The sequence below is a fragment of the Agelaius tricolor genome, unplaced genomic scaffold (assembly GCF_023055355.1).
Source record: "Agelaius tricolor isolate 1412-34295 unplaced genomic scaffold, bAgeTri1.0.p SCAF_13, whole genome shotgun sequence".
NCBI lineage: Eukaryota > Metazoa > Chordata > Aves > Passeriformes > Icteridae > Agelaius > Agelaius tricolor.
The window spans coordinates 2,223,097-2,250,559 of record NW_027269273.1 but is presented as its reverse complement, the minus strand read 5'-3'; the positions used below and the strand labels follow the sequence as shown (position 1 = coordinate 2,250,559).

The 27,463-nt window shown below is 43.5% G+C and overlaps 1 protein-coding gene across 4 annotated transcripts in view; it reads left to right on the top strand.

Annotated features, from left to right (window-relative positions):
* Positions 1-27,463, top strand: part of CTNNA3 (catenin alpha 3) — a 435,224-nt gene that overhangs the window by 388,190 nt on the left and 19,571 nt on the right. For all 4 annotated transcript variants that reach the window (XM_071438368.1, XM_071438369.1, XM_071438370.1 and 1 more), the window contains 2 exons: positions 15,206-15,311; positions 21,833-21,967. In XM_071438368.1, the coding sequence (XP_071294469.1) occupies positions 15,206-15,311; positions 21,833-21,967 (241 nt within the window). The remainder of the gene's footprint in view (positions 1-15,205; positions 15,312-21,832; positions 21,968-27,463) is intronic.

Here is a 27,463-nt window from a genome sequence, read left to right as displayed (position 1 = left end):
ATGTTTTGGAAATATTTTGATAATTGGTTCTGCATATATTCAGAAACTTGTGTGGTATTTAGAAGATAGATTACTGAGTCATTAGCAGTCTAGCAATATGATCTGATATCCATATTAATAAACATCTGTCCCAGTGGCATAGCAGATGTGCTAGGTGCATATATAACATAACATGTACATTTTTTATGAGTACTTTGTTCTTTTTTTACTACAAAATGTTTTAATTATATTATAGATAATGCTATTAGTTTCAGTTGGTGACACTGAAAGTGTGTTTATAAAAAAAAAAGAACAAATGGGGTGAGGACAATTTTCTGAGAAATTCTAATATACTACTCTGCTAGTGGAATGAACTAATTTTGAAAGGTGAGTTTTACTGTCTTCCACTACCAGCTTCGAGCCTATCATTACAGGCTTGGGGCAGCATTTTGGTTCTGGTGGTCCTGTTTTGGTTCCTCTGTAGGTTCAGTAGGCCCCTTAAATTCCAATTGCTACTGAGTTTATAATGAATGCCATACAGAGGGCTCAGCTTTGTGACTCACCCTGGGAAATGTCCCAGTCTGGCAAAAATTGCCATTGTTTCCTGGAGATGAAACTTGAAAACTTGATAAATGCAGCTATCATAGTTGTATAAGATACAGTAGTTTAACTACCAGAAACTTCCCTAACTCCAAAAAATTCTTCAATTCCCATGTTATGCATCCTAAACTTCATCCAATTTAAAAAGCATTTATCATAGTTACAAAATCTTTTATAATTGTGATTTTTTTTCTTTGCAAAACACAAGATGGACACTCCGAAAGGCAGTTTTGCCATAATGTAATATCCCTTTAGCCAAATACATCTTTTAAAGCAAAAATGTTAATGGTTTACTGGTAGCCCAGGTGTGGTTTTTTTAATCAGACTTTAGTATTAACTTGTATTTTTCCTGGGGTTTTTGGAAGACCGATTCCTTTGTTGTGACATTCTGGGTAGTTAAATTATAATTATACCACTGGGAGGTCTTGTTCTTCAGGTAGCATTGAGAAGCTGTTAGTGAGCAGCTTGTGGGCACCAGTGTTGGCAGATAGGGTTGTTAATAGCCTATGTTCACTGCACAGGGAGCTGGCAATGGCAGCCAGGAGCACAGGCTGTGCCAGGACTTCCAGCCTTGGGAAAGCGTCCCTGGGATTGTTCCACAGCTGTGACCAGCCCTGCAGGGCAGGGTGCTGCAAACAGCAAGGGCTGCCCTGCAGAGGGGAAGGCAGGGTTTGCAGAGGCTCCCTGGCACCGCTGCAGGTTCCTGAGACAGATGTGGCCACAGCCTGGCCTCCCTTCCAGCCTGTGACACTGCTGCTATTCAGCACTTCTCCCAGTTCTTCTGCCATTTTCTGCCCCATCTAGGAATACAAGTTTCTTTTTCCCTAAAATGACTGCTTCTGAGGACCTGTGGGAAGAGGAGCCTCTCAGACCTCTGCTTCACCTGGGAAGATACTTTTGTTGTCAGTTCTTGCAGAGGTGACCCCAGTGACTTCATTCTGGCAGTTCAATCACCTTGATTGGAGGGTAGAATGGCTTGGGCTTTCATGATTAGATATTAAATGCCTGGAGACATGACCGGTGTGGAGTCTTGAGCCTCAAAAATACCTCCCTTCCCCTCAAGTAATCCAAACAGCACAACTTTTTGAGCAGTTTTGTGGTCTTTGAGATCTGGATGAGACTTTTTTTTTATAACTGTGGTTGAAGAGATAGCCAAGGGGAATGAAAAAATTTGAGATAAGAAGGGTTCAGTGTTAAAACTGCATTGTTGATCCAGCTCTTAGCTTAGTTGTGTTAAAAGCCCTCTCAGCAGCTGTGTTGACACCCCCAGTGCTGTGCCTGTGTCAGGTTTCCCAGAGTTTCCATTTTGCTTGGCTGGCACTGAAATCTAGATAGGGGTCTGCTTGCAGGGTGGGCTCCATAGAGAGAGTTGCTCCACAAGGTGTGCTATTCTCTTGCTGCAAAACACATGTGGTGGTTAATGATGTGGCATCTGAGAGCAAACTGAAAATAATGAATCTGCTTTCATTTGCAGTTTCTCCTGTCAGATGATCAGTGGGATTGTGGTCAGTTGGATTAGAGGAAAAAACAGATCAAAAGTGTAAACTGCAAAAAGACAGCTTGGTCATAGAGCACATAAAAATGCACAGTTACAGCTTTTTGGGTGTGTCCAACAGCTGACCCTGCATTACTGAACCAGAACTCTCCTGCTGTGACTCTTGTTCATGGCAGTCTTTCTGTCTTTCTGGAGTTTATGGAAATGAACTCTCTGAATTCTGAGTTTGGGTTATCCAATGTTTATTTTTGGATAATCAGTTTATTGTCTTCTTTGTTAGTTGTTGAAAAATCTAAAAATCCTTTGGAAGTCAGTTCTTCAATGTCTATGTTTTCTTTTGCTACCATCCATTTTTTTTCCATGGGTAAGTAAAGTGCACCATTGTGTATTCATCTGGGTTTGTGATGATATAATTAGAATTCTCTAAAACTCCTTGTCCAGAGGGTAGGTGGCACCTTAAACCTCTAGCTTGGACTTTCTGAATTCAGATGTTTATGCATCTGCCAGAGTACCTAATGGTCTTCAGGTAGCTTGTGTTTTTAAATTGTGTGGATATATTTTGTGTTAGTTCATTTTCTACATCCAGCAATGTTCTCACCTGCTTGAGGCTGGAGAAAGGTGCTCTCTGCTCAGTCGTACATGCCTTTAAACAAGGGAGGGCAGGTCCTTCCACGTGCTCCATCCCTGCTTTGTTCTCAGGGAGAATCTGATGTTTCAAGGGATGTTTCAAAGAACGGGTTGCTCCATTAATTTGATTTCAGGTGTTGTCCTCTGTGGCCTTTGCATCCCTGCAGCAAGGGATGGCCTTGGGACAGTGGCTGCAAGTGCAGGGACAGAGCTGCTGGCTGAGGACAGCCCCAGTGCCTCTCTGCAGCTAGGGGATCCGTCACTTTGGTTCCTGAGCAGCAGTGCAGGGGGTAGGCACAGGCTGTGGGGGACCACGGGCCAGCTGAGGGACACAGGGATGTCCTGAGAGGTCTCACATCCACCTGAGGATGCTGCTGGCACTGGAGAGGCCCGAGACTGGTTTAGAGGTTTCCCCCAAGAGCACGGTCCTGGGCCAGGCTCCTGTAACTCACTTTTGCTGCTCAGCTCATGAGTGTCTGTGCTCTGATGGGAAATTCCAAAAGGTAATCGTTGGGGAAGATGAAACAGGAAAGCCTTATAAATATGATTGTCTAGCAAAAGATTTTGAGAATATAGAAACTATAAGTGAGATGGAAATGAAAGCAAGCTTTGAGATACCTTAGTTACTGAACAACTGGAAAACAATGGTGTGGCCACTGAAGGATATCCCCTTCTGGTGAAACAACACCCTCTGCTTGCAGACAGGCCGAAGGCTCAGAGCAGACCCTACTAGCTTAACAGAAGGGGCCCAAAGAGGAGTTTTCAGGGTTTAAAATGTAGCACAGTATGGTAATGTAGTGATTCTTATAGGCTGTATGTAAATGCTCTAGGATTTGTATATTGTACTAGATTGGTCAGTGAGAATTAGAATACTCAACGCAGAAGATGATTTATTGTATTGTAACGGAAACCTCGCTCTCTTACCTGTTTTACTCCCTTACTCTCTTACCCTCTTACTCTCCTACCCTCTGATCCTCTCTACCCCTCTCTTCTCTTGGTCCTGCTCTGAGCTGTGCCTGGCAGCTCCCAGCAGGGCCCTGCCCCCAGGCCCTTTGCAATAAACCCCAAGTTCCACAACCTGGCTGCAGAGATCTCTGGTCTCCGTCCGTCCCGACTGTCCTACCCCCTGATGCTCCTACAGTAATGTCTTCTGTTAATGTATTTTTTTAAAATTACATAATTGAGGAATAAATACCTTAAAAATGATAGTACAGCAGTCATAAAGCCATAAACTCTACCTTTTGGGATTCACTGAGTTTAAGTTGCTGAACAGGCCTTGCTGCAGGGCATGCTCTGAAAGGATAAGGAAGTAGTCTGGTGTAGATGTGGCTGGATTTTTTAAAGAAGATACATTGTTTGTGATATTCAGGACAATCTATTTGCTTCTTGTTATTGGAGAACTGAAAAGATACACTGTTAAAAGCAAGGAGAATGTTTCATTTCGTAAAGGTTACAGCATAGCCAGAGGATTTTAGAAGACAGTATTGACCTCTTTTAGAGGCATTGCTCTATTTTTGCCCTGTACCACTCACACCCCTACTTCGTCTCATTAGTATCCCTCCCATGGCATTTTTTCTCCTTCCAGGCCCTAAAGACTCGCTTTTTTTAGAGCAGGTTATAACTCCTGTTGAAAATTCAGCACGTGGCCCACAGGAGTGAGAAGCAGGTGGGGCTCTCTGCAGATTCCTTAGAGCTGGCTGGGCTGTAGTTCACTTGTGTGCTTTGGAAGGATGCAGATGTGTGCAGCTGCAGTTGGTCAACTGGAGACATCCTGCACACAGCCAAACACCTCTGTGCCTGCTTTGCCAGCCTTGCAGGAGACAGCTGGGAGTGCCCCTGCTGCCAGGCTGGCAGTGCCCAGGGTACCATGGGCAGTCCTGGCCTGCTGGACAAGGACGAGCCTTGATGTGTCCTTTGCACTGTCCCCTCTTGGCCCAGCTCAGAGTGCAGGGGGCCCTGCATTCAAAGCCTAATGTGTGCTCACAAGTTTAATGTTACTTGTTCAGAACCCAGTTGCTGCTGCTGAGAGTGCAGAATCCCTGAAACACAGTCTGTGAGGCCCTTGGGTGGTTTCCTGTATTAGGTTAAAATCTCCAGGTAATTTATGTTCATGACAGAAAAAAAAATGGGAGAATGCAGATTGATGAGGCAAATAGCAGAGACTTCTCCTGCAGTCACTGAAACAGTAACTGTGGGTATGTAACATAGTGATTAAAATGACAGGCATCCAAATGAAAGTCCCTGACTGGAAATGAAAGTGTGCTTTGAAAAGCTGGATCTGGAAGCAGAAGGAGATGGAGAAGCATCTGAGGGATAATGAGAATAAAAAGAGGTGAGAGGCATACACAGCTAATGCCTGGTTGAGGTGGCAGAACACTTGAGATGTGGTGTTCCCTCACTTTGTACTGATGGTGTTTGTGTATGGCTGTGAGAAGCAGATCATAGGAAATCTGGGGATACATTTCTGGTGGCACAGGAAATAGTGGCTGGGAAATTGCAAACTGGGGAAACCAGTTTACAGTTTCTACAGCTGTAAATAATGTCCTCTGGAATTAAACTTGAGCTTCATGGATGCTATCTACCTACAAAAGGCATAATCAGATTTATCCAGGTGCATTATCTTGTATAAACCACTGCTTTTATTATCATTTAATTTCTTTTTAGCAAACTAGTGCCAAATGTAGAAGTATTTCTATGTTTATATGTGCTTACAGAGCTGAAAATCCAAGACATGCCATACTTTGACTTGTGCACACTTGATGTTTGGAATTCTCTTGCAGTCTTTGGTAAGATGCATCATCAAAGTCCAGTTTATACCCAGCTGAGACCAGCTGCAGGACAGCAGCTTCCTCTCTTTCCACTTTTTTCATCACTACAGGCTTTTGACTGTTTTTTTAGTTCAGTGTAAAATCCACTGATTAAATAGTTTAGCAACAACAGTGAGCTTTGTAAAGTGCTTTTTATCTTTAGATCACAATGACAATTTGATAATGTTATTTTTTATATATAGATAAAAGTATTTCATTATATGGTGTTCTGTTCTTTAATATATGTGGCTGGTCTCAACTGGACAGAAATTACACATTTTCATTAACACATTTCATCATGGTGGCAAGAGAGCTGCAAGTGTCTTAGAGAAGACGTGGACTTAGGGATCTAGAAGTGAGGAGAAACACTTGTGCACACACACAGACCTAAGTGTGGGAAGATGGCACAATTCTTTGATTTTCATCTCTATAACTAGTGTATGTAAACATCCAGGCACTGCTGTGTGTGGTTGCTGCACACATGAATATTCAGTGCATCAGAGTCAGACCTGTAACCCTTTGATGCTTTGCTTCCCACATTCTGTTGTTGCTGTGATGAGTTTTGTCAGAATTGTGATTTAACAACTTACAGTGAAAATTTCAGCTGCTTTTCTGCCTCCCAGGCTGCAGGTACAGCTTCTCTCCAGACATACCTTCCTCTGTTCCACCTGACTGCTGCTTTGTGTTCTCTTCCATATTATTTTAAGAGACAGTTCAAATTGTGAAGCATCTGTGATATGTAACATTATTATCAGCAACTACTCAAGTAGTATCAGCATTTTTCCCTCTGAATGATATCAGGGTTTCTCAGTTCCACAAGTGATATGATCAGGATGGTACAGCAATGCTCTGCTATATGGGACTACATTCTGAAGCAGGAATTCCTTTCTGGTTTTATGCTTTTTAAAATGGTGGACCAGAAATACTTCTAGTGACAGTTGTTTTGCAGTGCTCACCTTTGACCGTGCAGCCAAGTTCGCAGTGCCTGGATTGCTCTAACAAAGTTTATTCAGCTGACAAAATATGGGAGTGTAGAAATACTCCTGTTTACCCTTGTCATGTTTAAATAGCTGGATTGTGACTTCATTTATCCAAGCAGAGAGGAAGAAAACTCTGGCATCATTAGGAAAAGGTTCCTTCTGTGTTTATGTAGCCTCAAATACATTGTCCAAGCAGTGCTGCCGACGAAGGGCATTGTGTTTGTCATGGCGCAGTCCTGCTGCCTGTTACAGGTGAGAGATGGCCAGCTCTGGGAAAAGCATGGGGAGGTCAGGAGCAGAACTAGTGAGGATGGACCTGAGGGCTGTACAGACGGACAGCCAGGGACCATGTCCTTGGAAGCAGCTGGGGGGGATGGGGAGGCAGGGCTCTGCTGCTTGGTGGCCCACAAATCCCTGCCACATGGGTGTGGCACTGGACATGAGCTACAGATGTACCACAGGGTTTGTGAAATCACCACAGCACTCAGGCTTTCCTCAGAGACCAGAAGTGGTCTTGGTTTTAGTGAGATTCAGGGAATTTTGGATATGGCCATCAGAACTGAAATTGATAATCACTGATGGTCTTTGAAAAATCTGCTTCTGCATTGTATGAAGCACTGAGAAAAATTTTGGTAGCTGTATTTTGGTCTTGGATTGCACAATACAGCAAGTAAGAGAAACAAAAACAAATTACTAGGTCCCTCATAGAGCAAAGCCTTCTAAATAATAGCTTGGCTTTATTTTGTAGAGCTGGTGAAAGGACAGGGGGCTTGGGGAGAGAAGGATGACCCAGATAAGAAAACTACCAATGTGAGATCAACAATGAGTATCTAGATAGCAGAGCAGAAAAAGAAAGATTCATAGGACTGATAGAAAGTTGTATTGATCTAAAAAAAAATGCTGTAAATAACAGTAATTTTCAATTCCCATTTCACTGCCACAGAGGTGTAAAACCTTTAACTAATCCCATGGATTTTTGCACTGGTCTTCATTTTCACTATTTCTTTAGCCAGAGTTGTATTATCATTCTGCCTTGGAGAAGGGGAGAGTCTGGACGTACAGCTCCCAGGAACAGGCTGGCCCCTTGGACAGGACAGGTGCCTGTGGGACAGGACAGGTGCCTGTGGGACAGGACCTGGAGGAGGGCAGGGTGTCACTGCTGCCAGACCTTGTTCTGTGTGAGTGCCACAAGAACAGCACAGCCCTCAGTGCCCAGCACCAGTGACTGCCGCTGGCCAGGAGGAGCCTTAGTGCCTGCTCCTGGAATAAGCTGGAGCGTAGAAGCAAACCCAAACCTCATCCATTCTGTTGGCACTCAGTCTTCTCTTTCCTAAACAAAGTTTACATCTTTGCAGGAATTCTCCTACAGAGACCTCATTGCTGTAAAAAAAGATGAGAAGTGTTTATTTCTCCTCTGTACTGTCATTTGTCTATATTTCCCTTTACCTCTTCTTCTGCAGCATGCTAGTGCTGATTCCTGATGGATTTGTGATCTGCTGAAACTCAGTGCTCCTTACTGTCCTGTTGTGTAGGGACTGACTCTCCATGTGTATCTCTGTGTTTGATTTTCCTACCTGAGGGTATCTTTTCTTTATTGCATCTACCTTTTCTTCCAGCTCTCCTCAGGTAATTCGTAATTCCAAATCTGGCCTCCTAGCCTATTTCCTTCTTCTTTGACATCAGTATCAAATGTAAGTTCATTAAGCATTCTCTTTATTCCCTTCACTCAAGCCATGAATAAAGAACTGAGCAGCTCCAACACCAAGGCAGATTCCAGAGAAACCAGGTTGCTTCTCTTCTGCCCTCCGCTGTGGCAGTGGCCCTTTGATTACCAGTCCCTCTGCAGTGTGCTCTTGCAAGTTTGGCATCTCCTTAGCAATGACTTCATCTATTTTCCATATATTGTTTAGGCAGATCATAAAAATGCAACGGGACAAGGTTTCAGACCCTGCCTGAAGAGACATGGTAGTTACAGCTTCTTATCTTTCCAGAAGCCATAAACGTTTGTTTTCCATTAGTTGGGCAATATTTATGCTTGAAAAATCATCTGGGCTGTTTCTCATATCTGTTACATTCTGCCTGCTTTTTTTTTGTTTCATTTCAAATTGATAGGATTTATTTGCCCTCAGCAGACATCATTTGGAGCTGACAGACAACTGGGGCAGCTGCTCTGCTGCCCTTGCTGCCAAGAGGTTTGGAAGGGCACCAGGTCAGGGGCTGGCTTCTGCACTGTCAAAAAGGTACCAACCCAGAACAGCCTTTACAAACTTTTTTACTTTACAAAATACTCAGGTTGGGTTTGTGTGTATCACCCTGCTCTTGCTGTACAAAGCCAGTGCTTTCAGACCTCCTGTCCCTTACTCCTCTTGAAGGGAGATGCAGACTCCATGTGTTACCAGTGCAGGAAGGCAGCAAGGAAGAGAAACTCCTGTATTAAACCCATTTTCACTTCCAGAATAGACAGATACATATATATGTTGTGTTCACATTGCCCAGAACTCCACTGTCCCATTCTTGGGTCCTTAGAAACCAGATATTTTTGCAAGTCTTAAATTCCTTTACTCACAAAAGCTATTCCTACCTAAAAAATACTATTTATTACAATGAGTTTATGGTTGTTTACTTCATGCCTTTGAATGTTTTTTTCACTGTGCGCTTTTCTCATCTGACCACGCTTTCATTTTTATTACATTAATTTTGTTTGGGAATAGACCTGCTTCAGCCATTGCACCTGTAAATGTCGAGTGGGGGTTTGGCCTTAATTCAGTTACTTAGTTTTACCAGCGTTAAGAGTTCTTATCTTGTAATTTCCAAACCTGTACAGCCAGACAGCAACGGAAAATGCATGATATGAAAATCTTTCTTGCTCTTGTGTCTACAGCTGTAACAAACTGGCAGAGGCCAGCTCTGGGATCCACCTGTACAATCTTCAATTACCTTTTACCCATGTGGATTTCCTGAGGAGCTCTGCTGCCTTCTGTTTGTGTAGATGTAACTGATAGACATGTGCAACCACGTGTAATCAAAGGGATTTTTTATTATAGCCACAAGTCTAAAAAGTGTAATTTTTCTTCCTTGAACACCAAGCCCTTCACAGATTTCTTCTAAAACTCTGCATGTTCAGCTAGGAGGGGCAGGCAAAGTGATCTGCAGGAGAAAATGATTGACTCAGTAAGTTTACAGCATTTGTAATGAGTGAGGTGTGAATCCTGCTTCCTTGTCCCTGCTCTCAGGACTGCACACAATCACTGGGTTAATAAAACAAAAAACAAACTTCAGAACAGCTCACAGAATAGAGATCAGAATGTGAGACTGGAATCCAGATTTCCTACCATGCCAGTACTAAAATGCTTTGCAGAGCAGCAGTGGGAGGCAGAAGAAAGAAGAAACACACAGTGTGTTTGGGGAGGAACTGCAGGAGGTACAAATGATCCCTTGGAATGTGTGGACAGCTGAATTTACTAACCACAATAGTGTCTATAAAAGGTAATTATTATTTGTAGGAGTATCTTTCTATGAGTAAATAAGTGGCTGTACCTTATACAATTGCACAGTAAGTAATGCACTTTCCTCAGGACAAACACGTACCTGATGTAACACTTCCATCACCTGGATAGGAGCTCTGACCTTCCTCACCTCCAGGAAATGTCTCAGTCCACTCCCCCCTCTGAGGAGCCCTTGGCAGCACTTGGCTTCCTTCAGCCCTAACAGATGGACCAGACTGGGGCTGCTCAGGCTGGCCTGGCTTTGGCCAGGATTGCCAGACCTGATCCTGCTTTGAGCAGGTTTGCTCAGGTTTGAACAGCGAGAGAGAGACAATGCTGGGTTAGGACTGGTTTGCAGTTGTGCCTCCTGTGCAGTGCCCTGGCAAACTTGCAGTTAGAGTGGCAGTGTCAGGACCTGCTGATGGCAGCATGGCCAGAGCCTGGAGCTCAGGCCCAGAGAGTGGCCGTGAGCACGGGGCCTGTGGCTGGAGCTGAAGCTTTCAGCTCACACTGTGGAGTGCTGTGAAATGTGTCCCTGTGCTGAGGTGTGAGTTCCTCAGCCACTGCTGAGTGCAGCTCCCTCTGCCTGCTTCTGCTGCATGCAGGGCAAGTGTGGAGCATTTGCTGAGGGGAGCACAGCATGAAGGGGGAAGCCACCAGCTTTGCTTGCAGACAGAAGAATTTCTCTTCCTGGAGAAGGTGATGGCAAAAATGTTTTGGAGTTGAAATAGAAGTTTTCATTACTGTAAGAGTTAAGAGTATCACTGCTTTTCAGAGTGAAATACCAGAGTGAAGGAAAACAGAAACTAATACTGATGTCTAATACTGATGTCTGCAGATTGCTGTGGTTAAGTTTAGGCAGACAGGGATGAAGTTGCTCTTGGTTCATCCTGGCTTGGAGCAAGAACAATGAGATTTGAGAGGCTTCATGCTCTCTTTCACAATTACCCAAAACCCTTGGTGTTGTACTAATTAACACAGTCTAACTTCTTTCCTCCAGTGATTGTACCTTTCAAGAAACATTGAGGTGAAGTGTTGGGTTTTTTCCTCCTACACCTTTGTGGAGATACTCCAAATAGCTTTCTTTGTATGAAAGAAATAAGGAAATTATTTCCTTCTTTGTACAAAGGAAATAATCCATTTTCTTTCGTGTCAGACTTAGCTGGATGTCTCTCTATATATTATTTATGGTGTACTCCTGGTTTTGTTGTTGGATAGAGTAGCTGATTTGAGCTCTAGTAACAATCCATCACTACCTTGGGGAGATATAATTGCTTGTAAGTTTAGTAGTTCGTGTCTTGTCTTTGTTTTTCATTGCCTTGAATGTGTTATCAGCTTACTCAACCTGTAAGGCCTTATGCTTGGAAATAGTGAGGTGTGAGGAAAATAGATGCATTAGATCCTCCATGCAATGAATCCAGGGTCTGCTGTTGCAGGTTTTGAACTCAATGAATTCACTGGGGATGAACATCAGTAACTGAGTGTGCGAGGTGAAGTCTAGCCTTAAACATTAGAGACTGGAAGCAGGGAAGGAACAGTAAGATTAAAGCTGACTTAAAAAAAAAAAATAAATATTACACAGTTTCCATAGCCAAGAAATTAGAATTTCTTTTGGGGAAGAGGTGGAAGACTGCACAGTGGAGAAATTTTGTGATGTTGTTGACCAGCAGATGGTAGTTGGTGGAAAGGTTTTTATATTTGTTTCTTGAACAGCTGTTAGGTGCATGAGCTATTGCATGTAGGTGTGCACTATCCACCGTGATTTGGGATGCTTCAGCATGTAGTGGAGGAGGATCAGGGAGTAGATCTGTAGGAGGAAAGGGATGCTGTTACAGTGATACAGAGAAAGACCTAAATATCTGGAAAAACATTGCAGAGAGTGAGATAGATAGCTCAGGGAAACATTGCCTCTCAAGCAAAGTGTTTTTTCATACTTCAGACTTATGAGAAAAAAATCCAAGTGCATATAAAACTGGTAGGAAGCTGTGCAGTGGCTGGGGAAAACAACCTAGATGATTTAATAGACTTTATGTGTCTCTAACATCTGGATTCAGGGAGTTAATCTGAGTTAGTGGCATTCTGAATCTATTGAGTTTGTGCTAAATCAGGGGAAGTGGGAATTCTCAAAGTGCACAGCTGCACTGGTGTCATTTGAAGGCAGCATGTATTGAACCTGGTAGTTATTCACCAAAACCCCTGGAGCTCCTTTGTTGAATTTCAAACAATAAAATCCCAGAACTGCAGAGCCCTCAGCAGAGGATGGAGCGATCCCACCCTCAGAACAGGCATGGCTGCTTTGGCCCCTTGGCAGGGGTGCCACAGCCTGAGGCTGCTCCTCCAGAAGGGCAGCTCTGAACCTCAGTCCTGCACCCCTCAAGGGCTCTCCATGTGTCCCACAGCCTCTCTTGCTCAGCATTCCTCCTTTGCCCCACTCCAAAGTTCCAGGTTGTTGTGGGTGTAAACCCTTCTGTCTCTCCTTATGTTTATGACATGTAATCATCCTTTTTGCATAGCTTCCCAGTGTGTCCAAGCTTCCTTCATGGAAACCCTCACAGAGCTGCAGCCTTACCAAAACAGGGAAGTCTGCAGGAAGGCTTTGTGTAGGCTTTTACTGGGGTGTGTACCTCAGTGTGCTGTCTGCTGTTCTCCCAGCAGCTCTGCCTCAGGGACTCCTGTTCAGACTGATGGCTGCAGCAACCCCTCTGGCTTTGTACAGGAACGCTATAGGGACTCTCTTTCTAATCAGTAGATTACTTAGGTCAAAATTTAGTGCTTGCACTTGAGCTAGCATCCTGTTCTGGTGGGGTTTTTGTTTTGGTTTTTTTTTTTTGGTTTTGGGGGGTTTTTTTGGTTTTGTTTTTGTTTGTTTGGGGTTTTTTTTTTGTTATTGTTGTTGTTTTTTGTTTTTTCTCTGTTTCTTCCGTTTTGCCAGTGATTCAGCAGATCTGGTGTACTTTCCCAAATATTCTTTTCAGAATACTCAGAATTTCCCAGCATCATAAACTGGGACTAATGGCTTATTATGCTATACTGTAAGGCAGCTAAGCCTGTGCTTTATATCAAAGCTCTGGATTTTACATGAAGGTTAAAAAAGGAGCACAGACAGTCCTTGGCTGTGTAGCAAAGGAGCTTTCTTTTTGTCTTCTTAATGTGCTGGGGATTCAGCCCATTTCAACACAAGGCTGAGGCATTCCTGGGTATTTAACGTTTATGTCAAGACTGAGCTGTGGCTGAAAGCTCAGAGGCATCACACCCCGCATTTCTTAGGGGGTGTAGAGGAGAACTTCAATCATTGGTACATTAGGTGCCCCGTGGGGCAGAAATCTCCAGAACAGTCATTGCTGAGTGCACCTCCAGTGGCTTTGAGGGTGGCCATGTCTGTGGTGAAAAGTAACACTTCATTTTAATTTCTCTGAAGTAATTTTTTGGGGTGGAATTGTTTCATTCTCATTAGATCCCTGAGGGTACAAGGAAATTCCTGGTTTAATTGGAGAACTTTACCCTCAAAGCCAGCTTCAAATGTCAGCAAAGCTGCTGCAGGTTCGAGAATTACCTAAGCAGCAATGGCTTGAACTGTTCATGCCATCTCTTCTTTGCTGGCTGTTTTAATCCTGGATTGTGTTCATTGGCTGGTCCTGGGTTGGACCTTGCCAGGAGGGTGCTGGGCTGCTGGTAGTTTGTGGAGCAGCTAAAGGATGTGCTGTGGATGCCTGACAAACCTCTGGCCTTTGGAACTGTTGCAGTGCAAATAACAATGAACCAGTGGCCCGGAATGGAGGGAAGGGTCAGTAGGCACGCAAAAGAATTGGGCCTAAGGATTCAACAACTAGGGATTCAAAGGGAAAAGACCAGGAAAGGCAAATGGAAGATATGGCTGAGGGCTCAAGTACTCAATCCTAGATTCAGGGGATTGCATTTGCAAATTCACTCCCCACATACTTTGCCATCACAAGAAGGTGCCTTTCTGTGGAACAGTGATGTGTAAAATACTGGATTCTAGGTTGTTCCAGTTGTGGGCTTCCAAAGTTGAGAATAAGGAACTGTAATTAGTAAAGTATGCTTTCCCCCAAGAACTAATAGTTTTTTGCTGAGCAATATGATTAATCAAGAAGAGATTAAACATTATCTGTCATCTTGTGTTGTCACCACTGTCATTTCCAGACTGCAGTGCTGGTACAGGTCCATACTATAATATTTTTAGGTTAAATGAGTTTTTTTAGTGGAATGCTCCTTACACATAAATGCATACTGACTTGGAGGAGAAGGATCTTCTCATTTGAACAGAGTTACATCAATTTTTTTCATGTTGTCTACGCTCTTTGTCCAGTGCAGAACTTGTAAATTGATTTAGGGCCTTTGGAAATTAAATGCTTAGTGAAACTAGAAGTATTTCTGTCAAAGATGTTGGAAGGCAAAGCTGAGTTCAGCAGCGTTGCTCCCTTTATACATGCATGAAGTACAATTAAGTGTTGATTTTAGTTCAGGTGAAGTGTTTCAGCATTAAAGAGGCTGAGGCTCAAGGAAATGTGAAGAGAAGGGTGGTCATACTTCTGCCTCAAGTAGTCACATTTTACTTCTTAGCTCTTAGAAACATTCTCCTGTAATTAAAGCAGCTTTTTGGGCTTGGGAGGGGGCATACAAAAAGTGTCTGACTTTCTGGCAGACTGTTCACAAGAATTTGGCTGTTTTCCTAGACTGAAATTCTGAGGAAATTCTCTAATTGTTTGGGGAATATTTTTCTGATACAGCATATCTGTGTTCTGAGTGGCACATGTAAGCTGATGTGCAGCCCTGTTCATACATCTCTGTTTGGATGTGGGTGCACCAATTACATTTTTAAAACCCCAACTAAACCAACCCTGCTATTTTTCTGACCAGATATCCATAATGGCTCTCAGAATACACTGAGCTGAACTTCCTTGGAACATATTACTAGAAAATGGAATGGAAAGGAACTTCATATAACTCTGGGAATAGCAAACTGCCCAAGAAATTTCTTAAAATCAGGATTTGGCATGGGTTGTACTTTCAATATGAAGAAACTGTAACATCTTTCTGGTGCTTCTGCATCCTGTTGATGCCAAACAGTACAAATTTGTGGGACATGAAAACACTTGGGGGAGGATTTAATTACTGTCACTTGTGTATGGATTATTGCTTTGTTTAATTGAGTTGTTGTGCACCTAGTTTGCAGGGCTGTGATTTATTCTGAGTGTCTGTGCTTCTCTGAAGGGGAAGAGGCCCTCTGAAGCACACGGCCGATGTCATCAACGCCGCCAAGGTGATCTCGGAGTCGGGCTCGCGCATGGACGTCCTGGCGCGGCTCATCGCTGACCAGGTGAGCTGGCACTGCAGGAGCCTGCCCTGCTCAGCCACACGCCCCAGCACCTCCCAGGGGCTGCTGCAGGAGTGCCTGGGACAAGGCTCCTGTCTGAGCCTCCCTGTGCATCCTCCTCTCCGTGTGTGCCAGTGGTCTGTTCATGTACACCTGAAAGGGATGTGTACGTACATCACACGTGTCCAGGTACACACATCCATCTGCATGTGTGTTTGTACATGTATGTGACTATTCGTGAGTTCCCTTAAGCTCTGAATGCAACATTTTAGACATAAAGTATATATGAACATGTATATAGGTACACATTTAAAATATATATATTCATGGCTGCTTTAATTAATTAATTTATTTATTAATTGTTAACATATTAAGGCATATGTATATAAATGGTTGTATAAAAAGATGTTGTCCTGCTTTAACCCCAACTGGCAACTGAGTACAATGCAGCTGCTCGGTCACCTACTCCTGGATCTGGAAAAAAAGGAAACCTCATGGGTTGTTATAAAAAGTTTACTAATTTAAAATATAACAGTAGTAGTAGTAGTAGTAGTAGTAGTACTAACATTGATACTGAAAGAGAGGGGGAGAGAGGACTGAGACCAGAGAGAAAGAAGGGATGCCCAGCACAATTCCCCATCATGTGCTGACTGATGCCCAGCTTATCCCTGAACAGCAATGAGCCCCTTCCATGTGAGTCCCCCATCCTGGCCATGACACTCCATGGAATTGGTATGGAAGAGCCTTTGGCCAGTTCACATCACCTGTCCTGGCCGTGCTCCCCCCCAGCTGCCTGCAAACTGCTCACTGGCAGAGGGTGGGACACTGAAAGGCCCTTGTGTGCCACCTTCCTTCCCATTCTTAATCCAGCAGAGCAGGGGGCCAACCCCTGTGGAGAGCATGAGCTCTGTGCCAGGCAAAGGCAGCCAGCTGTGCGGGCAGCAGTGCAGAGCTGCAGGCTCATCCTCTCCTGACTGACCTGGGGAAATTACCCAGCAGCAATGCAGCTGCTCCAGGGGAGCTGTGGGAGCACAGCATGGAGGCACTGGCACAGAGCTCTGCTGCTCTGGGCAGTGCTTACTCTGAGCACCAGCTTAGGAAGGACAGACTTGTCTGGCTCCAAAATGGTTTGTTCTCCACCCTCTGCAGAGTCACAGAATCCACAGTTTTCCTGTACTTTCCTTCCCTTCCCCCAACCCCTAACACTGGCTGTTTTGGCCCCTGCAAATCTGCAGCTTGAAGGTGATTTTTGGTTTTGCATTACGCTTTTATTTATAGTTATTTTAAGTAACTCTTATGAGTTACTAATCACCATGAAATGCCAAGTGTTAGAGCTGGAAGGTGTGCTTTATTTCTGTTGGATTTTTAGATGGCTCAGCCTCCCCTAGAAAAGCCCAGCAGGAGCAGGGTAACTCAGCAGCCTGCCTAGGGGAGCTGCAGTGGCACATGAGCACCCCTGCAGCCTCCTCACCAGGCTGGCTGGGTCTCTTTAGGGCTGTACAACACCAACAGGGGAGTGCAGGTGTCACACCTGAAGCATTTCTTCCTTTGTGGCTGCCTTTCAGGTCCGGGGCAGCACAGGACAGTCACTGTTTCCACACCCCCACGTGCTCTCTCTTCTCCCTTCACTTTTTATTTTCATATTCAGTGCTTGCTTTCCTACCCTCTAGGAAGCAAAACCAGTTTGTTAGTGGTTGTCCTGTGTCTCTCTAAATTCCAGATAACAAAGAATTTCTATTTTGCATCTATACAGTTGTGATCAGATTTGTGGAAAAAACAGGTAAAATGTTTGAATTCCCCAATTCCTGATCTTAACACACTTTCTTCCAGCACTGGACCACAGCTGCTTTCAAGATTTTATCTATTACTGATTAAAATTCAAACCTGTCACTGATACACTGCAGAAAATGATGAGATAGCAAAGCCAAAGCTGAGTAAGGATCATAAATTCTTGTTGGTTTTAGGACAGGGAATCCACTCTCACTGAAATATTTCTTCTATGAAAGAAAGATTTCAGCTGTATTAGTACAACGACTCCAGCCTGGAAATATGAGCAAATCAGTGTGAGGAGAAAGTATTCATGAACCACTAGTGGTGATAATTCGTGTGTCCCCTGAGAGCTGCTGGGAAATGTGACATCATTGAGGTTTTGTAACCCATTTACTGAGATCACTCCAGCTCCTGGCCTTGGTCCTCGCTCAGAGCTTGCACATTGCTGGCACCCAACAGCCACCTGACCCCTGGGATTTGTTCTGTGCATCTGAAGGACACCTTACTTACAGGTGTTGCTTGGATTTTAGATGTGGTTTTACATTACATTATATGCATTAAAACCAGAAAAATCCAAACACAAATCAAAAGATGAGCCAAGGCAGCCCTTCCAGTTATGGTGAACACAATAGCAAATATTGCTAGGTAGGTGTGAAATTTAGTAAAGAGAATCTTGCTTTGTTCCTCCTATTACAGATATTCTTAGTATGATCCTCTCACTCCTTGCATGGCTAGAAAGCTTTTAACTTCTGTTAAAAGAAGGTTTAAAAGGCGTTTTTTTGGCTGTGCAAGTTATCCTTTAACTTAGAAAGCTCTTTTCTCATTGTGATTTTTTTTTAATCTTGAAGGTATTTTCAAATTCCTTTTCTCAGCTGTTGTTTTGCCAGGTTTCCTATGCCCTGCACTCCTGGGGTCTTAAAATAAACTTTACATTCCTCTGGGCTACCAAATAACTGTTCTCTGAATTTGGGCCAAACTGGATAAGCCCTTCAGGAATTTGGTACCCAGTCAAACATGAGTGCCAGTATTGCTTTCCTGAGCAGCATTTGGACTTTTTAGTAGAGTATTTCACATGTTGCCTTTTACTAACAACTAAATTCTGTAGCATTTGTATTATGTGAAAAAAAAAAGGGTTTCTATGATTTTTATAGCTCCCTGTTGCTGTGTTTGAAGGGAAGGCATACAGTGTGGTACAATCAACAGAACTCAGCTGTATTTCAGTCCACAGTCACAAGCACTTCTAGGATGGCTCAGAGTAACAAGGGTCCAAATCTTCACAGTTACAGCATCAACAGCAACTTACACACATGAATCACAAGTGCATTATAAATTCATTATCAGGAGACCTTCTCTTTTGTCAGAAGATTTTTGTTCTTTGTTCCTTCTGTCACAAGATTTTTGCTGGCTAATGAGACCTGGAAGCCCTAAGATAATGAAGGCAGTGAGTGCCTCCCCCTGGGTTGATGAAATGTGCTGAAGAGTGAGGTCTGTATTAAGAGCCTGCTCTGTGTTGCACCCACTTGGCTCCCAGTCAGGCAGGCCCTGGCTGGGCTCATTCAGAGTGCTGTTTGTCAGAGCTAATTGCAGTGGTCAGGGAAGCACTGTGTAAATAATCCCTTTGGGTGACAGAATCCCACTGGTGGAGCAGCAAAGCTGCCTCCTGTCTGTGCCCAGCACACATTTATAGTAGGTGGTGTGTGATTATCCCCAATATTGATCCCCATGAAGACAGGTTTGGATTCTATAGAGAAATGCTTTGGCCTTGGTTGGCAAGTGGATGAAGTGAGAACAAAGCAAACCCAGAATGGTCTGTGGGCAGAAGCTCCTGTGCATTGTTCATTCACACCCCCTGTGCAACTGCTGTGCCACTGGCTTTTTCACTTGGATGGTGAGTGCTGGTTTCAGTCTGGTTTTAATTACTGCATTATTTTAATTTCTCACATTGTTTGGTTGTTCTGGTGGATATCTCTTGGGTAAAATAGCACTGCATCTTTGGGATGCAGGTCAGTTCTGATGCTGCTCTTACAGAAAGCCCTTGTCAGCAACAGCCACTGCCCGCAGGATGTGTGGGGAAAAACCTCTCAGAATCTGATGTGGGCTCTCCAGTCAGGAATGTGCAGCAGTAAACTAGTAACATCAATTACTGTGGGACGGTGAAACTCAGAATTTATTGACTGTCCTTCTGTTGCAGCCTAGTGTTTGGTTTTGCTGGTGAGCAAGTGCTGCTTGTACCAGCCTCTTCTGAGCAGTAGGTAGATGATTCCTTATGCAGTGTCCTCCCTGCAGAACATTTGTTCCTAGCATCTGTTGATGGCTGATCTGACGTGCTACAAGGCATGAGGTTTCATTTTCTGGCCAGCCTGTCCCTCTGCTGCAGTGCTGAGCCAGAGCTCAGGCATGGATCCACTGGTCCCTGCTGCTGCCAGGAGGTAACACTGGCTATTGACACAGCTCAGGAGAGTGTGGCCTGACTTCATGGAGCTCCAGCCTCCAGCAGCCATGCCAGAATTTACACAACCAAACATATGGTTATGATACACTTGACATGGGAAATAGTCCTTGATAATTTTCCATTTGTTTGTCCAGTAATTTCTTCTGCTTATATGTAAAATTTTAATATCACCATTCTGTAACAAAGATTTCTGCAATTTAACAACCTCATGTTAAAAACATTTCCTTTGTTTTGTGCTCCTGGGAATCACTGTTAATGACCCCTGGGGTCTGTAATGGAGGAAGAATTAAAGGATTCAGTACAATCTTCCTCCTTCCATCTGGGCCTTGGCTGTGCCAGGGCAGGGCAAGGATGCACATGATCTACTCAGGTAGCACAGCTGTGAATATGCCACTGCATAATTACATTTCAGGAGAATTTTCTTATCCAATGCCCTGCATTTGCTTTTTTGAATCCTTCTGGTACTGAAAGTGTTGGCACAGAACCTCAAGGTCTTGTTCTTGAGTGCAGTTTCCTGGCCTTTGATGTGTATCATCTGTAGCATTCCTAAAGTGGTACCCATTTCTTCTGTAATGCTGTGTAAGGGAGACAGCACCTGTGACTAGCCTGACACGAGAATATAAAAGAGTACTATATAATAATCATTCTTGTCTCTGAACTTCTGTGATTGGTATTGTCACTGTTTGAAGTGGATGGGGCACTATATTGGCACCTTTCTCTTGAGTTTTTCTGGCCAGAGGGATAAAATCAAAGTGTAACTAAGGAGAAAGAAAAAAAACAGAGGAGGAAGAATGTCATTCCAGGAATACACACCATCTTGGTATTATGAGTTGTGATGCTCTAAGGGATTGTATTGTACTTTACTTGAAGTATATTTTTTATTAATTAAATTAAATAAACAGTGAGTATTCCAGCTTTCTAAACACTGATATACTATTATATAAATACTGATTTGGGCAGTTCTTAAAGCAGTGCTTAATAAGGAAGAAATAAAAACATATTTTAGGTTAGTTTTCCATCAGATAGAAAGAGAACATGTCAAGGAAGTGTTCTGGTTTTGCTGTAAACTGTGCCCAAATACAGGAAACAATAATGGACGTAGCAGAACATGAGGCAAGGACTGATGTTAAGTTATATTAATTAATTTAAAATTGTACACTCTGACCTTCCTTGTTTACTGTTACCTTTTGCTAAGTCTAAAGCATGAACTTGCTATTATTGCATAGCCATGAAGAACAGCATTATCACACCAGCCTTTTGAACACATACTGTTGCTTCAGCAAAGCCAGGAGCTGAAATACTTTTGGAGTTAAGTAGAATTGGTGCTTTTTCTGGCTCCTGGTGGGTTTGGATTTAAATCCACTGACCACAATTCAATAAAACCACAGGTGATTGTTGACAGTGTGCAGTTGGTGGGGATGTATCTTTGCTTTTCCAGTATGCAAAGCTGAGCAGAGTTTCCTGTCGAAAGGAAGGGCCAACACCATGTCTGCAAACCTGCAGGGATCTTGTGCTTATTTATGCTCTTACTCTTTGCAGCTGTGGGAGCACAGCAGGGGCTCACCATTCCCCTTAAGATCCCTTTATTCTGCCAGAGCAATGAGAATCAGCCTTAGAACAAATTCATACCCAGCCTTTCATGGCTGGCCTGGTACCCACAGAGCAACATTGCACTCCAAGTACTCCATGTATTTTGGGAAAAAATTAGGTTACAGCAATCCTGGTTTTATTTCTGTAATATAAATCTGTATTGTTAAAAATATTGACAATTTTTATTGTGACTTTTCCATAAGACATTCTAATTTTGGTGTTCCCACAATGAGAGAGGATCTGCAGATTGAGTTCAGTACAGTCTGGATGGAACACAAAAAAACCCCATAGATCTGGTTACAAGATAAAGCATAACATACAGATGTTAACAGGTCTCTGCATGTGTGGTTACATAGCCCATGAAATCTGTTTGGATTGCTCTCATCACTGTTTATAAAGGTATTTTCTTAGAGATCATCTAAGGACTGGAATTACTCTATACACTAAAGATTTGTTTAGGAATACTGCTAAGGCAAGCACAGCAATGTTAAATACAGAATGCATGTGGGGAATCTTAGGCTTCATCTGAGCTTCCAACTATAGATTAAAAGACTTCCCAAGAGGAATGAACTTAGCAGCCTGATAAACTGCAGTGAAAAGCAAGGCTCCAGTAGTCTGCAACTGGAATACTCCCCAGTGAAGTTTCAGTGATTCCTGAGATATCATTCTGAATCAGCAGTTACTGAAGTGCTTTATTTATTGTTCTTTTCAGTGCCCAGACCAGTCGTGCAAACAGGATTTGCTAGCTTACCTAGAACAGATCAAGCTGTACTCCCACCAGCTCAAGATCTGCAGCCAGGTTAAAGCAGAAATCCAGCATCTTGGTGGAGAGCTCATCATGTCTGCAGTAAGTAGAAAAATGGCACCACGTACTCTGTTAGTCAGACTAGGTGTTACATTTGAGTTGGGCTTTCCTGTGCTTGCAGGATGTTCCACTGTCACTCCAAATCCTGTTTTCTTTTCTAATACCCACTTAACAGCAAGAATCTATGACAGTGACACATAGGACTTCTGGCTTTAAAGGAATAATAATCACCTTTTCTTTTAAAATTCTCACAGCACATTATCACTGTTATTCTTAAGTAGTCTGGTTTGAAGAACTCTAAGGTGCATTAGCTTACATATGTGGAATATGCTCATGTGTGTGTCTGAACACAATGAAAACAGTCCAGGGGTGGAGTTCCAGGCCAGAAAAAAATGCTGCCAGACATTCTACAGGTCTACAGAAATAAATAACAGGAAGGGCAAAGTGACTTGATTCCTGAGTGAATTTATTGATTTTGCTTAAATTTGCTTTAAGAGTTATTAGCTCCTTTACAGCCAAGTATCATTAGCTATGGAAAAGACATTTTGTGCTTTTATGGAACTTTTATGCACTTGGCCTCAGCATAGCCATCCATAAAATGCCTTCGCATTCCCATGTTCTGTGACATGTTTCTGCCTGGAGCACATAGGGTTGTGATTTCAAGGTATAAATCTGCCAAACAGCACCAAACCCAGGTAAGACACTGGGCACATTCCTACCCTTCACATACTTGGCACTGTGTTCAAGGGAACTTCACTCACATAGTTTGGAATGTTTGCTCTCTGTATCTCTCCCCCCAGCTGTTCCTCTGTGTCTGTACCTATCCCTGGCTATCTGTGTTCATCTGTGTCTGTGTATCCTGATCTGTATCTGTCCGTATCTCTCTATACCTATCTACCCCCAGTGATACCTGTCTTTATGTCCCTCCATCTGTCTGTACATATCTGTATTAATCTCTGCCTGTCTCTGTCTTTATCCACCTATACCTGTCTCAGGTTACCCATTTCTGTCTGTCCCTATCTACAGCTCTCTGTATTTATCTATACCTGTCTGTACTTATCTCTGCCTATCTGTACTATAGCTGTTGGTACTTATCTCTGTATGTCTCTGTCAAACCATACCTATCTTTGCCTGTCTGCACCTGCTGATACTTACCTGTGCCTGTCCATACCTGTCAGTACCTATCTATACGTGTCAATATTTAGCTCTGCCTGTCTAAACCTATCTCTATGTATCTATATATATATATCTATATGTATCTACACCTCTCTATATATACATCTATATACATCTCTACCTATATATCTATATGTATCACTAGTCATCTATACATGCCTCTATCCATCTATACTTACTCCACCTGTCAGTACTTGTCACTCTCTGTCCTTATGTATATCTCCCTCTCTGTACCTGTCAATATCTGACAAATCTCTGTCAAAGATCTGTCTCCAGCCCTGCCAATATCTCTGTCAGAACACGTCAGAATACAAGAGAATTTGTCAAAATGTGTCAGAATCTGCCAAAATCTAACAGAATCTGCTAAAATCTTAGAGAATGTCAGGATCTAACAGAATCTGTCAGGATCTGTCTGTACCTGTCTCTGTCAATGTCTATGTGTACCTGTCACTTCCTCTCCCTGTCAAAAATTTCTTTTATCTAGATAGTCAATAGGTATCTACTAGATATCTACCTCTGCTTGACAAAATCTTTCAGCACCTCTGTCTGTCCATATCTGTCAGCCTGTCTCTCTACCTGTTCCTGTCTGTCTGTACCTATCTGCACCTGTCTGTACCCACAGCTCTCTCTAGAGCAGCCTCTACCTTTGTTAACCTCTCTGTACCTATCTCTGCCTCTCCCTGTGCCTGTCTAGCCCTGTCTCTAGCCATCAATATCTGTACATTCCTACTTCTGTCTCTAGGCCTGCCTATCCCTATTTATCTTTCACTAAAACTATTATTACATTTTATGTGGTTTATAAATAATTGGAAATGAGCCTTTGTTGCTGAGGTGAGATTTGAAACACTCATTTCTATAGGATACTTGTGCTGGCTAATTTAAATGGTAATTTAGACACCACATTCGAACCTCTGGAACATACAGTTACATAATTTTAATTGCATGTATAATTTCTGAAGCCAATGGTTGTTTTCACTTGGACAGCACATTAACAAAGTTTATCTTCCTTACCTATTTCTTTTCACAAGCAGTTCTGTGACCAATGTGGGTTACAGTAAAGCCAAATGTTGGAACCAAGTTTGGTTCTTGCTATTTCTGCCTCCTGCTGTAGAAAACTCACATTGTTTTCTGTACCTTTTTTGTTGTGTCACTCCTGTCAACTGTGCATAATCTGTCTGCTGCAAAAATTTTAAGTTCTAAAAATGAAACCCCAAATTTAACTTCTTGATAATCCCGAAGACATGACTATAGATCCTAGCCCTGCTTCAGGGAAGAAGGGTGAGAATTTGTCCTGTGTGCATCCAAAAACTTGAGAAAGCCAACTGCGGGTTTTTGGCAGTGGGGAGTGAAGCGACACGGACCCCCTGATGCATCCCAAGGAGATCCTGTTATTGTAGAAATCGGCCCCTTTTCATACCTTTAATTCTAACCCAACAGAACTGAAACCAACCTGAGACTTCACAGAATTTAACAGAAGAAGGGCACCCATTGGCTGCCTCAGCTGCCATGCTGCTGCCCATGCATCCTGCTGTCCAATCAGCTTCCTGCTCGCACTCTGCCCACGCATCCTGCTGTCCAATCAGCTTCCTGCTCGCACTCTGCCCATGCATCCTGCTGTCCAATCAGCTTCCTGCTTGCATGCTCCTGCAGCCAATCACAGTCTTGCTCCCACTGCCTCTCTGCCCCAGCCCCTCCCACACGGTGCCGCCCCTGGCGCTGTGCTGAGCACAGGCCTCACCAGGGCAGTAATTATTGCCCTGTGTGCTGAGCACAGGCCTCACCAGGGCAGTAATTCTTGCCCCATGTGCTGAGCACAGGCCTCACCAGGGCAGTAATTATTGCCCCTTGTGCTGAGCACAGGCCTCACCAGGGCAGAGATTATTGTCCCGTGTGCTGAGTGCAGCCTCACCAGGGCAGTAATTATTGCCCCCTGTGCTGAGCACAGGCCTCACCAGGGCAGTAATTATTGCCCCATGTGCTGCACCAGTCCTCTCTAGCTCAGTAAACAGGCAGGGAGGTGCTTTGTTTGGGAGCCAGTGAAATGGAGAGTGTGCTTAGAGGCCTGAATGGCATTGGGGGTTTTCTGTGAAATCAAGGTGAGATGCTGCAAGGTTGCTACTCTCTCAAATAATCTTAGAAAATGCTCCAACAAGGACTGTGTTCTTTTTTTTAAAAAAAAATAATATAGGTGCTACATAGAAAAGAGTCAGATTGCTAGCCATTGTCAAAAGAGACATGTGCTCTCACTCCAGGCCTTTTAAAGACAGTGGAGACATGGTTGGTGTCACTGGTTATGAAAAATTTCTAGAAAATGGAAAAAAATCTCCTCGGTCTCTGTTTTGGGAAGGGGATGCCATTTGTGACTGACTGTGCTCAACTGCCCCCCTGCAATTAAAATTGTGGTTATCTGAAACTGCAGCCCAACCAACTAGTGATGGCCTTTTGTATTAATTTAACTCTTTATGTTTTAATTGCTTTAGTGTGAGAAGAATAGTGGGATTTACATTGTGCAGATAAATTGCTCAGTCAAGAAGGAGAGAAATGCACTAGTGGTATAAAATGGCTGGTTACTGAATTGCTTTTCTTAAAAACTGGAGCAAGTTCCAGTTTTCAAAGTCCATGTGGGGACTTTAGAAGTTGATCGTATTCCTAGGTTAGGTGGCCTTGAAATAAGTCACAAACCCAAGTTCTGTGTGAGACAGCAGAGGGGTTCTTCTCCCCTTCCCACCTTCTCCCTGCCCAGAAAATAATATTAGAACTCCATTAGAAAATACAGGAATCAGAACTGTGGCTGGAATAGGATTATATTTTATATTCTCCCCAGTCCTGATCTTGTCTGAATGAGACTCAGAAAATGAGACAGCAAGCCCTAGCAGATAGTAAAGGTTTTATTGTGTATTAAGTAAAAAACGTGTGAATCTCCAAATACCTGAAACTGAATCCATCCTCTGGTTCATGAAGATCTGCTACAGGAAAAGAAATCTACCAGAAAGAGCATTAGGAAATAATCATACAGGTTTCTCCATCGTTTGCTCCCCCCTGCATCCATGTAGGTGTGTGCAGGAATGACCTCCCTGGTTCTTGGGCATCCTCCCCTCCTCTGGCTGGCACTGGCTCCTCACAGTCCCTCCCTGATCTCCCACCTCCTTCAGGAGCTGGGAGAGGCATTTGGCAGCACAAAAGCTGAGGGGGGAAGCTCCTCTCCTGTGAGAAATGACACATTTCCATGTTCAGATGGGTCAGTACCAACTTCCACAGTGACAAATCCACTTTGAGTACCAGCTGGTGGAATCCACACATAAAAGCACTGTTTTGAGATGGCTCTTACATTCACCCCACACCTCTCTTCTCCAACCATTAGAACAAGGATCTTGGGCTTAAATCACCTTCAAGGAAAATTCCTTCTCACAAGAGTAGCAGTTCATTAAAAAAATGACCCAAACCAGCCTCTCTTGAAGCCTAAGGAGCAATAGAGAGGAAGAGAGGGATGAAAAGCAGAGGATGTAGTGTCACATATTTGCAGACCTGCAAAAGAAGGAAGTGTCTTCTTGAAACAGAGCAGCCACAGTCACTGTCTTACCAGTTCTGGATGATTCTGTGCTGGAGCAAGGAGCCCTAAACCAAAGGAGCCCTAAACTGGTGCTCCAGGTTAACCTTGGGTGGTACTGTGGAGCAGTGGGTGGCACTGCCATGGCACAAGGGCAGCTGTGTCTCTGTCAGCAGCAAACTCTGTTTTCACCTACATGATCTGCACTGGAGGAGGTGCTGCTGGCTGCCAGCATGGAATGACAACAAAGAGCATATGATGCATATGAAAAACTGTTGAAATCCATAAACACAGCTCAGTCCTCTTCAGCTCTTTGTGCCCTGTGCCCGTGTCCGCCCTGCTGCAGTGCTCAGGCCCCCCCACCCTGGGGGTTTTCTTCCTACAGTTCATACCTGGCTGTAGCACCAGTGGAGGTTATTTAGGCCACTTTCCCTGGGCACCTGGGATGCTTTGTGGACTTCCCAGCTGGCAGCTCTTCTCACTGCTCTCCTTGTTTAGTGGCTTTTGGACTTCAGGCTACACACGCTTGTAGTCTGCCTTTCTCACTGTCCATTCCCAAGCTCTGGTACTTTCTCTCTAGTCAGCCCCTCATTACGGAGGTTAGAGGGGGTCCTGTACAGAAAAAGAGAGGAAGAGCTGTGTATCATCACCTTCTCAGTCTCCATTCATTGCAGTTTTGTTATTTTCATTCATTAAAAATTCCTTGCTCACTATTTAGTCCTTCATAGGCCCACCCAATATTGGGAGTACTGCATTGTCAGGTTCTAAGCTGCACAAGTCCAAATGGTAAGGATTCACTAAGTATTCATTAGGAG